The sequence below is a fragment of the Calonectris borealis genome, chromosome 3, assembly GCF_964195595.1.
Source record: "Calonectris borealis chromosome 3, bCalBor7.hap1.2, whole genome shotgun sequence".
NCBI lineage: Eukaryota > Metazoa > Chordata > Aves > Procellariiformes > Procellariidae > Calonectris > Calonectris borealis.
Genome location: NC_134314.1, coordinates 63,960,577 through 63,978,891, shown reverse-complemented (window position 1 = coordinate 63,978,891; position 18,315 = coordinate 63,960,577). Strand labels below are relative to the sequence as shown.

The 18,315-nt window shown below is 40.0% G+C and overlaps 1 protein-coding gene across 11 annotated transcripts in view; it reads right to left on the bottom strand.

Annotated features, from left to right (window-relative positions):
- The window catches only part of EYA4 (EYA transcriptional coactivator and phosphatase 4), a 50,135-nt gene that overhangs the window by 13,866 nt on the left and 17,954 nt on the right, over positions 1-18,315 (bottom strand). For all 11 annotated transcript variants that reach the window (XM_075148100.1, XM_075148103.1, XM_075148105.1 and 8 more), the window contains 3 exons: positions 12,096-12,232; positions 10,440-10,523; positions 1,382-1,471 (listed from right to left, as the gene is read on the bottom strand). In XM_075148100.1, coding sequence (XP_075004201.1) covers positions 1,382-1,471; positions 10,440-10,523; positions 12,096-12,232 — 311 coding nt within the window. The remainder of the gene's footprint in view (positions 1-1,381; positions 1,472-10,439; positions 10,524-12,095; positions 12,233-18,315) is intronic.

Genomic DNA, 18,315 nt, shown 5'->3' with positions numbered 1-18,315 from the left:
GCAATGCTTTGAAAAATTGATTTGGAATTTATCGCTGGTACAGGGCACCAGAAGGAGAACATTCACCAAATGCACTTGCATTGTCAAGCGATTACTCACTAGGACTGCGATAAAACACTGACTGGCGAAGGCAGGTCCAGGGCTTTACTTTCTTATGTTTCTGCTGCTGGAAGGAGGAAGTGCAGCTCAGGTATAGGGTGAAGTAGATCCCAGTTTCTTGACTTAAAAAGAGCTAAGAATAAATGAGGTCTGCAAGGGGCGACAAAGACAACTGCAGCCTGGTACCTTCTGCTTTTCTTATTGCCTACAGTCGATGAAGGAACAAAAGAAGTGCACACTAGAAAAATCAACATCCCAGTGAATGGAAAAATCTCACTTATCCTCATTTTTTCTATTCACTCACCAGAGACCTTTCTCTGGCATTTTAAACAAAACCTCGAAGTCTTCCAACTGCCATTAGTGGCAAAATAGCTGTCCACAGAAGGAACTCTGGGATACACTCTGAGTAAGAACACACCTGATTTAGACCTGGGGAAGGTCTGTAAAGCCCATAGCTTAATTCAAGAACTGTTTTTCACCCCCTTTCTCTTGACAGACATGATTGTAAGACTGTCACTTTCCATGTTAACAGACCCAGACTCCCGGAGAGAAACGAAAAGTCTGTGAAGCCCAACTGATGGGCCTGCTTCCCAGACCGCTGTCCCTGCAGCAGTCCATCTGTGTGCTTCTGACAGGTGAGCGGTCCACGGTGGTCATTCCCTAGGAAAAGGTCTCTCCCTTTTCTGACCAGATGCCAAATTGCACACCCTCGGTACATCGTGACAAAACATGTGGTCTCCTGGTTACCTCGGGAAGAGACATCACTGATGAGTCCATCTATCATAGTCGCAGCTCTCTGATGCTGTGGTCTTTGAGGTAGATGAAGAATATTCTACCTTTGAGCAAGAAAGGGGGGCCTGTGGCCAAAAGGCTACTCAGGTATGTGAAGAGAAGAACACAGTCTCTTGTGGTCAGATGATTGAACCCATTGAAAGCAAATGCAGAGAACTTCAAGAGAAAGAATGGGAGGCACATATGTCCCCCTCCTGGAAATGACTGCAGACAGCTCTAAATCCGTGGAAACTGAAAAGATGGCCATGACCAAAAGATGACAAAGAAAGTAAAGGGTAGTTTGCAGATTCCCTCTTTCACCCAGTTTCATGGAAGGACTCTGGTGCCACAGGAAGTCACTGCCACCTGGCTAACCTCCCTCTGATTAGAGTTTGAGAAACCCACAGTCTAGATAGGCAGAAAATGTCACACACAACAAACACTAATGCATAGCAAAACCACTATGTTAAAAACCCAGGCATAACAGCGTTTATGTTCCTTTGATTCTTACCTCTAAATCATTAAAAAATAAATGTGTGTCAGCAAGATTAAAAATCATTTCTTCCATTCGCAGTCCAAGGGTCACTGCCATTGGTGGATCCTTGAAAAACAGAAAGCAAGGTTAAGTACTTAAATACCTTTAGGTTATATCAGAATTACTTTAAAAGCCGCTATATAGAAAGTGTTTTGAAAAATTAACACTGCAAGGAATTTCTCTAAAATCCTTTCAGGATTAAGCTGTTTTAATATAACACTACAAGAAGAGACTGCTGAACTTCTGTGAGAACATTTGGGGAGCTGGGGATGTTGAAACATCAAGTTTTTTGAAAGTCAAGGCATTTGTAACCTGGCTAAACTGACAGGGGAAAACCTGGTGGCCATATGTACACCTGCATAAAGAAGGCTGTAAACAGGGAAAGAACTTCTCACAAAAGATATATGTAAGAAAACCAGTATTTATTATAATAAGAATACACAACATTTTTCATCCCTGAGCCTTTTATAAAAATATATATATATCTTGGCTGTCAATTTGTGAGCAGAAAAAAGCTGAGTCATGGAGCAGTAACTAATTTTTCTGACCCAATGCATTGAGTCAGCAGCAGAGGTAGGAACGAAATTACGCCATGTGACACCCAGTCCACTGCACAATTCCTCTCATCTCTTGGCTTTTCTTCCCAACTTTTGGGCACACAGAAGTCCTCACCAAGGTCATGCTAAACTGAACTGAAGAAAGGTAGTCATCGCTGCCAAATGATTACTGTGTAAGCAATTATCCTGCACTGTGATAGGAAGGTATGATTTAAGAGGTCTTTTCAATTTCCAATGTCTCTGCTTTATAAAAGTACAAAAGGTAGTCTGAACCTATACCGTCTTCCCCAAACTGAGTTTCACTTTGGATAAATCATCACTGCCTTGCCTATGCTTAGGCCTATATCACTTATTTCCCACACTTTCTGCTACTCCAGTATGTATCCTCAGACGCTGCGCTTGGTCCTTCTCTGTCTCAAAATTTAATCTTCTTCCATGCAGGCTCTCACTGATGAATTTCCAGGCTCTCCTTTATGATTTTATTGCAGGTATTCATTCAACAAAGTGCCTGTAAGTGATCTTCTAAGTGTTCTTCAGTGTGCCTACAACCTATGGCACAATTCTTTAGGTGGTGCACAGGAATGGGAAAGCATATGTAAGTTTGTTTGTTTGCTACAGATCATCCCTTCGTTTCTGATGAAATACAGGATTCCTGTCCCTGGATGAGATTCATTCAAAATGTTGCATCTGTTCGCAGGTCAGCTTTCACACTATCAAATCACTCTACCTCAGCAAGATACCACAGATCTACTGATCTGCAATAACAGTGTGCCTGAGTGCATTTAGCGTTCAGTAAATGTGAGATAATTAATTTAACTTTGCTAGGCTTGCTAGGAAAGAGGTTAAGCCAATTTGCATTACCTTACATTTGTTTTAGAATAAGAATGCACACGGACAGTTCCTGATGCTTAGCTGACACCTGGTAACTAGTTTTATCATTGCCTTAATCATCTGCCTGAGTTTGTGGGTTCAGTTAGCTTTGTTATGCTTAATGTACTGCAATGGACTTTTAAAATAGATGTGATCCTCTTCTCATTAAAATAAGAAAAAAATCTGTATTTCATCATTTAAACTTTGATTAACACTAGCAAGTTTTGAGAAATCCTTTCTTAAATACCTTGAGATTAAGAGTCTAAAAGTTTACCAGCATCTGGCAACAAAATCACACAAAACCTCGTATGATCATTTGTTAGTATTAGGATCAAAGGCTTCCCAATCAGGATCAGACGTCCGCTACTCCAGGGCTTCGCAACGACAGAATAAAAGATGGCTTCTGCCCTCAAGCACTTAAAAACTAATGGTAAAATCTGAAACATAGACATATTTTGACCCTTGCTCATGAAAAAGTCAGACTTGAAGGGGAGAATAGTGTACAAGAAATTGTAATGATCCAAAGTTAGACCCAATTCTCTGGCAGTGAAAGGAAATATTTTTCTGTTGACCCTTGACCTGGTCTAGACTACCTTTCAGAAGTAAAAACCAAATGCAGTGCTTTAGTAACATAACTTCATCCCCTACGTCTTCTGCAGCCGTGTTCACTGGATCTGAAAGTCATGTGGCTGAAGGCAGCAGTAAGTGCAAAGGTCAGTTTTCCAAGGGAATGATTAAGGAACACACGTTAACAGATTTGCAAAAACTCCTGTAAGATACTTAGAACACAAATCATCAAAATACTCTGGACTCATGAGATTCCTCATCAAGCCATAATGCTTTTATCAAAATGTCATCACATATAAACATGTGTTTCTCTCTCCTTTCTCTAGCGTTTTTTTTCTGTGCACAGTAAATTATAAATTTTTCTTCCTAGATACAATATAATAAAGAGTATTTGCAATATGCTGCTTTACCTCAATTCTATGAACACTACGGCATGTGCATAACTTTATGCACAGGTGGTAACTCATTATTATTTATGTGAGTTAAGTTATTCACTGGAGGGCTTCCAAGACTGGAATCTCAGACTTTTGATTCTCAGCCTCTTTTTTCCCCTTCCTGGGTAGAAGCAGACTTAAATGCGGAAATTTGCTATAACATATTCCATTATAATCCAATTTATTTTTACAGAAACTACCAACTATGTATCACAATTTCCTGCCTTGCCTAGTATAGTTGAAAGATGTAAATGTGACAAAGCTTTTATGATTTTCTTATTAGTAGTATTTTTGTAACCAACTATGCCTGACTTTATTACTGTTAAAATGAGATTCCTATGTTCCTTTGACAAAGGCATGTGTAGGATATTGCTAGGTACTGTATGTAAAATAAAGTAAAGCAAAGAGAATTCATTTCAGTTTAGCATGAAACCATGCTGGGATTTCCCCGTTACAACTTCTGCTAACAAGAGTCACTGGAATTGAATTCTCAAGACATGAACAATTCTTCCTTTAATAAATTGGCCAAAACTTGCACTGCAACTGTTTAACAAGAATTAAACATCACGTTCCAGCTCTTCCTATGTTAAGTTCATTCCTTCACATACAAAAATAGACAGAGAAAGCAGATTTGTCAGGGTCTTGTGGTTTTATAATGCTTGCACAATGTGGAGGAACATCCCAATCATCGTTTTACTGTCTTTCAACTTGAAGCAGAAGTTGCAGGCTGACTCAAGTGGCACAAAGAACTGAGTGTTGAAAAGAAAGCAAGAAACATGTGCAGCTGATACAGATTTGAGCACAGCAAATTGAGAAACTGAATAAAAGGCAGACTGAACTTCTGCCAAAATGGTATTTTGTGCTACTCTGCACAAGCATGCACACAAGAGGAAACAATAATAAAAAAAAAAAATCTGGAAGTTTTCCCCAGATAATTTGCAGAATAAAGAAGCACAACTTTTTGGCCCTCAGAGGCATGATTTTAGCCAGATATCATTAGCGTGCAAGAGTCAAGACCAGCTACAGCACTTCTATATACCAAAATACAAATTACTTTAGTTACGTTAGTATGAAGGCACTAAACTGGAGCCAGACTGTCTGTCTGTGGACTTCTGTACTAGACTGGTCCATCCACTGGAATGCCTCCTGGGAGACTAGGTAAAAATATCCTGGGAGGACCAATACTTAAATGTTTTGACCAAGAGGAAAGTGACTGGAATAAAGCTCCAAAAGCTCAGTGTCCATTAGTGGAAGAAAGCTATTTAATATTGTCTTGGAAGGTCAGGTTTCAGCACAAGACGTTCAAAATAATTCAATTTCATGGAAAAAAAATACAAACACACCAAACTCTTCTTTATAAAATCTCAGAAAACAAATAGATAAATAGACTGTCAGGCAGATTCATTGTGACAGGAATTTGCATGCATGAAGCCTTAAAAATAAGCAAGAAAACAAGCCAAATGTATGAATAATATTGTAAGAATAGATTTTCAATGGATGGCTGACCTGAACAGACTTACAACAAAGTGGAAATGCTTAAGTTAAGTACCAATATTTTTAGCTTAAAGACTCTTCCCTACATTATGTAGGAATCCCAGATTTAAGTTCAGCCCTCACTCTCTCATAGGGGACACTTGTTCCCAGGAGAGCTTCATGTGGGTGGCAATGGAGGAAGAGAATACATCTCTTCTTAATAACCATATCTGGTGGCTGATGAAGGAAAACTCACGTACTCCATAGGGAGTTTCTGTCCCACGCTCTCTAGAAGGCGGTAGGAAAATGGACTCAGAGGTCTCAGACAACGAGGGAGCGAATGGAGAGGACAACTGGAGGTCATGAGAGATACACTATTAATACAGGCGGACAAAAGCATATTTATGAGTGAATTTGGGAATGTCACCATGGGTGCTAATGGTGACAAAGTTTTTCTGCTTAATGACTGGACAAACAGAGAGTGAGCAATAAAAAGCTTCTGAGCCCTTTCCAGAGAAGTGTACAAGGTTAACGTGGCCTCCGTGACAACTTTCTGTCATTGGCAATGCTACCAAAAATGTCCAAATGTGATCATCAAGTGTGGATTTGTTTTGATTTTTGCACTTGGAAATCACATTCTCCCCCTTCTAAGGTCACAAGGGACTTTCACTCTTTTTTTAACCAGTTGCACCTTGAGTCACAGCATTTATCTGGGCATCCTTGCCCTCTGGATTGACCTGAGAGAAATGAATGAAATATAAATGCTCGGAGGTAGACAAAACACTAGCTTAATCAGCCTTAAATCAGCAAGAATAACTGGAATGTAATGGAACAAAGAATATACACTGTTCACAGGGAATAAGAATGTACCTCATAAACTTTAACAGATGATGACATCTCCTAACACATGTCCTGTCACATCAACAAATCCTCACTTAAGAGCTTAGCATTGTAGAAAACTGTATCTGCCAACTGGTGCTCAGCTGCAAAAACCATCATCAGCCACACAAGTCACAATATAGCAGCTCAAATGCCAATGTTCATAATTTGCTACTGCAGTAAATCATTAAAAATAGAAATGTATTAGTTTTATGAAGTACGAAGCAGATGAGCAAATGAGCTGAACAATGAGAGGTACTCTTACTGCTGGGAAGCAGCACGGTCTCCCTGAAACCTAACAGAGGTGTAGTGTAGTTTTTATTCTCTTTTTATGTTAGCTCTGACCAGCCCAATACAGTAACTGCTACACCAAAAGTCAGACAGAAACACCCACAGGTAGAAAACAGCAAGACATAGAATATTTCTCTGGATAAGTTTTATATTTTAAATATCAAAGTGATGCATTGACCAACCTCTGGCCAAATCTCTCTCTTCAGTGGAGTTTACAGCTATAATCTACTGGGGTCTAGACAAGAAGGAGCAATGTGCCCTGTGTTTCAAATGAGATGCTTGCAGCTGCATCCAACAAGCTAAATCTTTCACCTCATCACTAGTTTTGTTTTTAACATCTTTATTATAACTGCCCTATATAATTCTGAAATGAAATGAATATCACACCGTGCAAAGTGCTGGACAAGTATATACCGAGGAGAGTGTCCATTCTCAACTTCAGAAATCCTGAGGTGTAAGTCAGAAATCTGATGTTCTCTTGACAAATACATGACCTGAAACTTGACTACTGAATCCAGGCCTTCCCACATAACCTCTGCCAGTGCATGCCCCCATTGCCTATCTCTTCTTCAGGATGCCTGGTTTGCCTTTCCCTTTTCTCTTCTACTTCAACTGCTTGTTAAACTGTAGTAATCTTCTGAAAGAGAGACTGTTTGTCTCCTGGAACTACTGCGGCTCTCAAGGGTTCCTGCACACATACATTGGTCTCTCCACTGGCCGTAACAGCGTGACGGCCACCTCCACATGCTGCACCTCCCCTCGCTGCATTTCCTGCGCAGCCTGAATTGCAGCAGAGCAGAGAGATTAAGCGACTCATTTCTGAATGTTCTGTTTTCGCCCGGTTACTGCAAGAAATAGGGTAAAGAGCTAGCGGAAAAGGGGGATGAAATTTTACATGTCAAGGAGTAGATGGGAAAGAACTGAAGGTGAATATCCTTGCCTGTCTGTATATTCACACTAGCTCTAAACCAGGTATCTCACCCCTTGAAAGTACAAAGTGAGCATACTTGGAATAAGAAGATGCCCTCCCTTAAAGCAATGTTCATATTAAAGACTCACTAATCTCATTTAGAATACTTAAAGATGGGGGAAGGGAAAAATTCTGGTTTCTTGTGAGATTTTTTTTTGTTTCTTTTTTGGGAGTAACGTGATTATGTTATACAAAATGGGCTCAAAAAATACAGGTGGAAGACCATAGCATGCACAGCTGAGCATCTGTGCAACATTACACGCCTTTATTTTTTAAAATCAGATAGCAAATCACCACAATTAAATAATTTAGCATCACCATTATTTTACACTACCCTGAAATTTTTTTCATCGTGAAGTAACAATTTTACACCACCTTTCCAGGATAAACAGCTCTCTCAACACCTTTGAAAGACCAATGTGCTCACAAGACTTCCACTGAGAACCTCACAATTCGTGGACTATTTACTCTCATAGCAACCCAATTCTTCTAACAATCCAGTCTGCAGTCTGGATTAAGACCTTGTTTACAGATGGAAATCATATGCAGAAAAGATAAGGGCCACAACTGCTAAACAGGTCATGCACTGAGAGACTGACTGAGGTCCAGCTGCGCTATCTTTCCCTTCTCCCATGTCTAACCTCTTAGGCACGTAGGCTCGGACACATCCCATCTTAAGTTCAGGCAACACTTCAACGACATGCAAAAGTTAAAGCCTACTCATGATAAGCTCTCCCTGTATTCGCTTTCCTACTGCTCTAGCCTCCTTGCAGTCAACAATATACATATTTGAGTTTCATTGGCAATTACTCATTACTTTCCCAACGAGTTCTTTATAAATACGGCAAAGGTAGTCAGGAAGGAAAAAGGAAAAGGTAGTCAGGAAGGAAAAAGTCTACTACTTTTATTTTACAGTCTCTGGAAAGAAACACATTTCCCTACTTGTATGGATGCCACCTGTCAGTACAAAAGAAAAAGGATTTTACTTAAGAATTCCTCTCCTTTTGCTTCACGGTTGTTCATGACATTTGTTTACTGATTCTGATCTCAGCAGTGTAACTACATTAATTTCACTTGCCCTTGAGATATTCTTAGTTTATACAAGCCAGCTTTATCTGCTGTCAGTACTACTGGCTGTTAATACGCCATTACTGTTTCTAAGGACTCTCTACAGAGAGTCAATTACAGCAGCAGATTGTGCTCTTAAAGAACAGTGGTACTGGGATTTTTCCAAATACCCCTACTCATAACAAAATGAAAAACCAAGAGGAATTACATTTCTGCTGCTGTCTCGAAGACAGTTTTCAAAGTTATTCACAGATATTTGTGAGCTACAAAATGTGCTCTGATTTTTAAAACTTTGTATTAAAGCGGACTTAGACTTTCCTCATATATTATGTGAGATGGTGCATGAGATGTAAACATCCTAAGGGCACAATCAAAAAAGGATGAAAGGAATGACTACATCACTGGGGCAATTCAGCAAGTTCTGTGGCAGTATATGGGCTACACTCAAAAGTGATATAAATGTTCATTTTCAGCTAGGTTCCTCTCTTGTTTTGATAACCATAAGTTAGAAATGGTTCTGACAGTCACTGTTGTTACAGTGTTTGAAAAACAGCAGAAGAGGAGTTTTTGACAGAGTACTGAAATGTGCACTGATTTGGCACTGTGAAGCTGCAAAACAAGCAAGGCTGTTTTTCACAAGACATGAATCACTACCCTTATCTTAGCATTCCAAAAATTCAGATTTTTGTCTGGGCCTGTGAGTTTTCCTATTAGCTTTCTCTTTTAATAACCACAAACAGCTGTCTCAAAACACAGAAGACTGGCCCATCCGTAGTTATAATTCACAGATCTAGTTTTGAACATTTCTACCCCACTGGCTGGGGAGGTGTGTGTGGAAAGCATTTCTCTAATGTACTGTTTTTCACACCCTTTTCTTGAGCATCTGATTCTGGCTGGAATAAAGAGGCAGGAAACTTACGCTAAATGAGCCCTTTGTCTGACATAGTATGGACGCAGTTATGTTCTTAAAAAGAATTACCTTGTATTAATTACACTTGAATGGCACAACACCTAGTAAACCCACATCCACCTATGTACATACCAATATTCTCCCTGCCCATTTTCTTCCTTTCCATACATTTGCCCTAATTTTTTGTTTTATCCAGGCCTTTAGCTCTACCCCACCCAGCAATCCGCTCCTGCTGCGACGCAGTGGTCTTCCCACCCGTCCCTTCTCCCCTTGCCCAGGCACCCTTCCCGGGGCTCCCACCACCAGCCCAGCGGGGCTCGCCGCTGAGTCAGCAGGGCAGCTCCCGCTCCTGCAGGCTGCGACTGCCTCTCTCTGCCTCCCTCGCTCTTCCTCCGCTCTCCTGCTCGCTGCTCTGTGACCTGAACTGCTTTTGGATCTCATCGGAGGGGAGAGGATGAGTACATCTGTCTGCTTGGGAAAGGGATTCACTCCCCGGCATTATTCACCCCAGAGCCAGCCAAGGGAACCGAAGATTCAACGGAAAAGATGGGGAGTCAAAGAATAACATCTGCAGCTGGCGTTGAAGCAGGTCTGTCTCTTCCTTGCTCATTCTGATTTATCAAATTCCCCATAAATTCACCCATCACTCCAGTTTATTTCTTATTTCTTCCGCTACGCATCCAAATAGTCAGTTATTTCCATTTGTCCATTACCTCTATTATCTCCCTGCAACGTCTCTTCCAATGTACCTCAGGAACTCACCCTTGTTCCTCTATAAACTCTTCCCTCATTTGCAGCATCTGCTTCAGCCCTGCCTCATATATTGTGCATAGGGTCTGTGTCTCATTTCTCTCCTTGACTTTTTCACAGTAACCCTCTGAAAATGGGGTTTACTGTACACTTTCCCCCTACCTTCACCCAAGCCATGATGAACAGGGAAGGTGAAAAACACATACATGTGCAGGCCAGATCATTCTGATACAGTGAATCAATGCAGAATTCATGGTTCACATACCTTGCCGTACTTCTGTGCATAGGATCCTGTGAGCAGCGAATGAAAAACTATGATTGTTTCATCCAAATCCCAAACAAATACACGCTGAAAAAAGAAGTGGGGACAGTATTATTAAATAAATAACATCAAAATCCCACCACCATCCCATCCGGGGGGCTAACAGTCAACTCAGTCCTAAAGTTTAACTAGTTGCTTAACCAAGCAAGTTTTCTCTGAAAATCAGCAAGAACAGTGTATCATGTATGGTAAAAAGTCAGAAAGAGAGTAACTTCTGAACTCTTAAACCATTTCTTATTTGTCCCCTAAAAAGCTTTTCAAAACAGCTGTGTAACACAGATTTCAGAAATGTGATGGGGGTCAAACATAACTGTTAACTTAAGGATAAACAGTACTCTCAGATACTTCTCTGCAAGTCTTACTGATTCAGGGCTCTTTATTTCTCTTGCATAGCTCAGATTAAGTCTTGGGTAAAAGTGCTATATGTCACATATAATGTCATACAGAATTTAAATAATATTATAGGACAAAACGGATTATTCTAACTCAAAAAAAAAAGGAAAAAAACCCCTTATATTGATAAAGGGTTCATTTTCACTGGTAAACTATGAAAGAAGCAGGGAAACTGAAATGTAAAAAGTTAGTGTCTTTTCACTGGAAAGTTAAATCCTTTGAAAAGCAAAAAATGTGTAACAGTTTCTGCATAAAAGCAATGGCATTTGCATTCAGTGCCTAGCGCTGCAGCCCACCCTGCCACCCCGGGAGCGGCTGGGCGGCCAGCCAAGTCCCAGCAAAAGTCTCGTCTTCTGCTGCACCCGGAGCTGGTCAGTGAAGGCACAGCAGTGGGGCTGGCCAGGCTGCTCGCTCCCAGTGCGGGTGTGGTGGCAGCAGGGGACACACCGCACCGGCGGGCAGCGTGTTCCCCTGATGCCAGAGCTGGAGTGTTTCACACACACACCGGCACTCCGCTTCCTCCTCCTCCTCCTCCTCCTGTCTCTGTAAGGCAGCGCACTGCTAACGCAGGAGTAGTAAGACTATAATTAATCCGTTGCTAAGAGGTCACTTGTGTTTTAAATCGTCACCCCATATATTAGGCAGATATATTTCTTCACTAAGGCACTGATCTTGCGCATACTTAAGTACAGCCATAACTTCACTGATGTAAGCTGCCTCACTAAAATCCACTGACGTTACTTACACGCACAAGGACAAACCTGTGCCTAAGTATTTGAAAGGCTATGGCCAGATGATCCTGCATATTTACACTGCATTCATAAATACATGTAATTAAGCTGAGCAATATATTTGAGATTTCCTATTCAAAAAACTAAAAGAAAATGTGACAGTTTTGAATACAGAAGTCTCACAATTTTGTGGTTCTATTGCATGAGAAACCGAAAGACATGCAATCTTAGAGCTAAAAAGTGCAAGGCTAAATCACATTTACTTTTCTGCCTAACTTTGTCATACAGAACGGTAATGTCTTATTGCACATCTATGTTAAAACAGCAACTAATATCTGTTATATTCAGTTAGTGAGACCGAGTCCACGATGTTTTCTAAAACGCTTTAAGCTATTTCCACAGCTGTAGTTTTCAGAATTTACTTTTCGTCAGAAGAAACTTCCACATTACCATCCATCAATTACCGCAGTCATACCTCCAAGTCACTGTCCGGAGGGGGTGATGGATTATTCTTCCGCCCTCTACCCCGAGACTTTGACCCAGAACTCCTACATGTTCTCTCATCAAGATCTTTGATTGGCGTGGAGGGGCTCTGCACTGTGTCAAACTCCCCTGTAAAGTCAACCATTCATGGCAAAATTAGTGATGGATTTTTAAATAATAAACTTTTTCTTCTCAAAGCTAGACATGTCTGTATGCAAACTCAACCACAAGATGCACCTAAAAAAGTTGTATAAAATGAGTGATAACGTGGTTTGTCTTATGTAGACGGAATCTGCAGATGCCACATACACTTTTGACTTTACCAAGGAAACATTATAAACCTTAGCAGAATAAGAGACTAAGAAGAGAAAGATATACGCATGTGCAGACATATATACAAATACACATGAGCCCACGCAAAACATTGATATACCCAAGGAAGATGTATTTTAGAAGTCACACTAATGACTTCTCAAAACATGAAGTGCCTTTTAGTTAAAGTTGTTCATTTCCCATGTTTGGAGTTCAGCTAGACTTCTTTCCGAGTCCTGTGTTACTTTTACCAGAACACCCTTTGGCACTCGTCCACGCAGCAGAACAGCCAGCCAGCTTCCTGCTTCATCTCCTCCTCCCATGTCACCTGCTCTTTAGTAGAGTTCACTTTTTTTTTCACCTTACCTTTGCCCATAAATTGGCAGAGGAAAGTCATAATATTAAATGCAATATTCCGGTTACTACCAGAAAGAGGGTGAAGTCGTACTTCTTGTATTCTGATCATCTTTCTCTAAGTATCAGCTATTGTCTGCTGTCAGAGAGGAGATGTGCTGGAAGGACCTTTGATCTGGCATGGCGTAGTTGCTCTTAAAACTCAGGCCTACCCCTGACTTACCCATTTAATCTACTTTGCTTCTGCTGGTAACAACGGGCTTTGGAGGTGATCACAAACCAGGAGCTATGTAAGACAGACAGACTGAAGAAAGTGTCTCCAGGAAGGATGGTGTGGAACTTCCCTTTTCAAAGTACTTTTATGCCACAGCTCAGTCAATGGAAAATATCCTTTTCTTCATAACACAGTACCTTCAGCGCCCCTTTAAAACTGCTAGCAATAAATGCAGTTTGGCTAGGTTCCCAAGTGCTAAATGACATAAATCCTTCTTCATCATCTATCCTGTTAACGATTTTATTTTTCTCCATTAAAGAAGGAAAGGGTACAGCTTTGATCTGACATCTACTACAGAGTTTGATTCAAGGGAGTCCTTGTGCTGCATGTGTGCAGTCCTTGTGTGTTTCTAGGCCACATTGGTAATATTTGTTAAAAGTGCTCATGATGGCACATCTGCAGAATAAATTAACACTTGGTACAAACACTTCCCAAGAATCATCTATGATGCATCTGATTTTGAGCTGGAATCTGAACATTTTTCATTTTTACTAAAGAGCATCACTAAGTGGCCAGCAGATCAAGGAAAGTGATTTTTCTGCTCCATTCTGAACTTGCAAGACCACGTCTGGAAAAATGTCTAGTTTTGGGTCCCCAAGTAGAAGGGAGATATTGACAAACTGGAGTTAGTCCAGGTGAGGGCCACCAGGACAGTTAAGGGGCTGAGCACGTAGGAGGAAAGGCCGAGTGACTCTTCACAGAGGTGTGCAGAGAAAGGACAAGAGGCAGAAATTACAGCAAGGGATATTCCTGTTAGATACAAGGAAAAAATCCTTCACTGTGAGAGTGGTCAGGCTGTGCATTCTCCATCCTTGGAGATACTCAAAACTCCGTTGGACACAGCCCTGAGCAACATGATCTAAATTGGCTTGTCCATGAGCAGGTTGGACCAAAAGACCCACAGAGGTCCCTTCCAATGTGAATGATTGAATGTTTCTGTGATCTTCCCTGAGTCATTCACCTCATTCTTCCTCCACAACAAAGGAAAAAACAATTCTGGTCTAGCAGGCTCTAAGAAGAAAAAATAGACTGCAGTCTCAATTAAGAGTCTGTGCATAATGTAACACAATAGTTAAATTCTTAATCTCTTCCATCATTTATTTATACCTTACAGTGAACCACATACAGAAGATTATTAAAATAAATACACTTGGAGATATATTTATATATCTTGACTGGAAAAATACTGTTGTATGTCTTGGAAGAATAAGATTTAAGCCCATAATGTCACATTCCTGAATGGGAGCTCTAGACATTGTGAGGAAAGAAGTCAAGATTCAAGGAAAGGGGAGACTAAGAAGAAAGTTAGTTCCCGAGCGTATTGGTTATGACATTTACTTGGAGAAGGATATATCTAGGTTCCACTGCCTTCTCTGGGGTACACTTGTTTATTTGACTGAATGACTGATATATATGAAGTATATAGACATATTTTCATGGCCCAGAATCCGCATCCCTGTATCCCCAAGTGGAAGGTGATGAATCCTCCATGAAACATGAGGAAATCAAATCTGTCTCTCTCACTTCCTGGGAAAGTACTCAAATTATTCTGCTATCACCTGGAAGAACATACTACTACTTTTTCCTCGAACTAGGTGATGACTACTTCAATGTCGCAAAACCAATGTGCTTCTCTGCTTGTGCAGAGCAGGGCCAAACTTTCAGGCAGCAGCTAAGAAGAGATTTTCAAAACTGCAATTTGAGAATTTATTCCAGATATCATTTTAGATAGGTCTGTCCTGATTTGGATAAAGATCATATGCATTCTACAGTAGTTTCTCTTTCAGCAAAAACTCTTATTTGCCAAGAAATGACGGGAAAATTATGCAGCAATAATAATATCTAATGAATAATGTTCCCATGGTGTTTTCACTTGTCCCCACAGAACGGAGAGAGTTCTTGTTGACTAATCATTTCTATTCCCAGTTCGGTGTTGATGTCAATAAGGACACTGCAGGCAGTGGAGTGATCAATAAGGTCACATTATCTTACTTCTTTCCTCCTAAGAAGAACAGCAAAATGTACTTCAGTATATGTACAAATGTACAAAAAGATGCTTCATAACCAGAATCCTCGTGCAGCAAAAACCTACACTGGCTTCAAAAGAAGTTCTGAGTGTGCAAGAGTTCTGTATGTAAACATAATTTCCTAGTTTTTTCTGACAGAATGGAAAAAATGTCCCCAAAAAAAACCCCAGAAATGAAAAGGCAAAAATTAAATAAGTGAAGATGAATGTTTACATTCTTACCACTAAAGTCTTCATATTTATAACATTTCAACATTTTACAACAAAATCAAGACTCATTTCTACAGTAATGTATTAAAACATCTGTTCTCAATAACTGTGTTTACTCTAATCTACCAAAAATAAAATATAGAAAAAGCCATGTTCTAAATCTTCTCTGAAAGTATCCAACAACTGAAGTAAATAACTTCAATTTTCATTTAGCATTAGCTATTACCAGTTGCCCCAGGCTTCTGCTTGGGTCAACGCTGTACATGATTGCATAATTATCCATTAATCAGTACTGTAACTAATCACTGTACCTTGTAAGTTCTAGATATTTAAAGCCAACTTTATTTCATTACGCTAATCTCTAAATCAGAATGAGCAGCTGTCTCTTACTTGAACGCAAGGTATGCATCTATTTTAGAACTGCAGAAGTCAGTAGTGCATGTTTTTTTGAACAACTGTAGGCTTAATTGCTTGATTTGCTTTTTACCAACAGCAGGCTAAAGGAGCAACTGCATTTTCTTATCCTCCGTTTCCTTTAGAAACAAGGTCAATGCTGATAAAAGGAAAACTTATTAAAAATTCAGCCATATAACATAAAAGAATGTGAGAAATTCTAGTATAAAAGAGCACTGAAAACATTACCCTCATGAAGAGTTCCTACTGCAGCTCATATTAGACAGAAATTTTTATTGCAATGTTTGAAATTTTTTAGCTTTTCCAATATTCAACAAATGCCTAATAAATATACTTCATAGCCTCCTCCCACTGGAACTATGAGCAGCATCAGAGATCCAATAAAGCAAGAGGAAAATGTTAAAACCAGAACATGGAACGACCACTTTATCACAGATGTTCATACACATACTCATACACTGGTTCATGTCCGGCACGAAGCCTTCCATGCTGCAGAGACCTTGCAGCAGCAGCTGCAGTTAGAGGACAGGGAGATCCAGCACCACCGTTACAAATGGAGGTGGTCTTTCATAGCCAGAACGTTGTTTCCCACCTCTGGTTTGACATGAACATCCCCTCCTCCCTGTTAAAACACAGTTGTACCACTTAAGCAGGAGAAAAGAGATGTGGGCACAGTTTGCATATAGACCTAATGCCATCTCCTGGAGAAGCTGCAAAGGGTGACTTCATTGTGGGTACCAAATTAAGAGACACCAAGCTCTGCTGCCTCCTAGTAACCAAATTGGAGCTAATATCCTATGAGTGATTCACCTCGCCTAACTCTGGACATATGAAAGTGAGGTGCCTAAACATGAAGCATTTACCCAGGCCTATTTTCTCTGCTAGAATTTTATCTGCCCTAGATGAAATGTACTCATGTACTCATCAAATGTACTCAAATGTACTCATCTCCTGAGACCTCATCTCAGGATTCATCTGATTTATCCCAATTTGAGATTAAGTGCCCTTGGAGATACCTATTTGCCTCACAGATACTCTGTGATTATGAGTGCATTTTGAAAAATCTTAATATAGGGCAGGCACAATACAAGCTCCGAAGAGAAGTTCACGGGAAGTTAAGGAGCTGAGCCTTACAGAGATGTGGGATGGATGAACTTCTGAGCCCCCTCATACTCTCCTTATGGATTGAGTTTTGTTACATATTCTTACCAGACAGAGCAGCCAGAAGATGGCTGCGACATTACAAGCCTTTTTTTTCCTGGCTTGTAATGTGTTATTGCTTGTTATGAGTAGCAGAAAGAGTAAAGCCTATTTCAATTTTCATCTCATTTTCTTTACTCAGTCAATAAATAAAATTGTAACTGATATTAACTCTTGATCTGATGGGGCTTTATTATGAAAACAAGAAATCCTGTATGTGTGGAGAGTACTAGAGGCTTTGATTAGTTATTTGAATTAATAGCTAGCAGAGATTGCAGGAGAGCGAAGTGCCTTGCTGTGTTTAATCTCAGGTTTTAATTGGAGTAAGTCTTAAGGACCGAGCAATAAAGGCCTGTTAGACAGCAAGTGAACACAGCGAGTGCTGAAGCTCTACAGTATGATCTACTGCATCTGAAGTGATCTCCAAGACACTGCACCCCACTGATGGAAATTTATTTTTACAGTGACGCAGAAGGGCACAGGCATGTCATGTATTCGCGAAGTGGGTGTTTCAGTCTCAGCAGAGGGTCGCATGATCAGTGCAACACTTCACAGAAATAAGGAGTGTGTGGGCAGATTTGTAAGTTCAGATGCACAACCTACTTATACAGGAAAACAAGTTCATGTGCTTAAACAACCCACAAACAAGAAAAATCCTTACTGTTTCATAGATGTGAAGCCTTCAATATTTTTTCAACCTGTTCAAGCTATGTAAGATTCCTTTTCTTTGCCAATGCTATTCATTACTAAGGGAGTTTGTAATACATGATAAATTTACACAGCATTTCTAGGAAACACAGATACACAAGGGAGAGACAATATGGGAAACACTGACTGATTTTCTCAAATAAGAATATGGAGGAATAACAAAGGGACAAGGAAAAGTACACAGGACATGCGCAGTTATCAAAACACCACTTGTGAGTACTCTTCACACTCTTTTAAAAATAGTTTACATATGATTTGTGTCTGTTATGGATGTCCTGCGACTGTTGAAATTTCACTTGATTTCAAGTTATCTCTTAGCTTTTTCTTCCTAAATTTGCATTCTGAAACTACTGAATAACGTCTTACACTTTCATCAAAAACCAAGGGAATGTGTATCTCCCCATATCCATTCCATACCACAAACACGTGCATGCACACACACACACACACTTTAAAAATCAGCCTGAGGAAAACAGCTGGCTAGGAAAAATTTCAACTCATGCAATTAAATTTCCATGTTTTTAGTAAATTTAAGCAGCTTATATGAAGTATGAAGCTTTAGCTTATACTTTTCTACACAGTATTAACCTTCCTTTGTACAAATTCATTATTATAATACATTAGTTTTTCTATTATACTTTTCAGTGAGATGGTGCAGTTGTTAAGATGAGAATTAGGAAGATTTATGCAATGAGTCGATTTTGTGACTAAAGC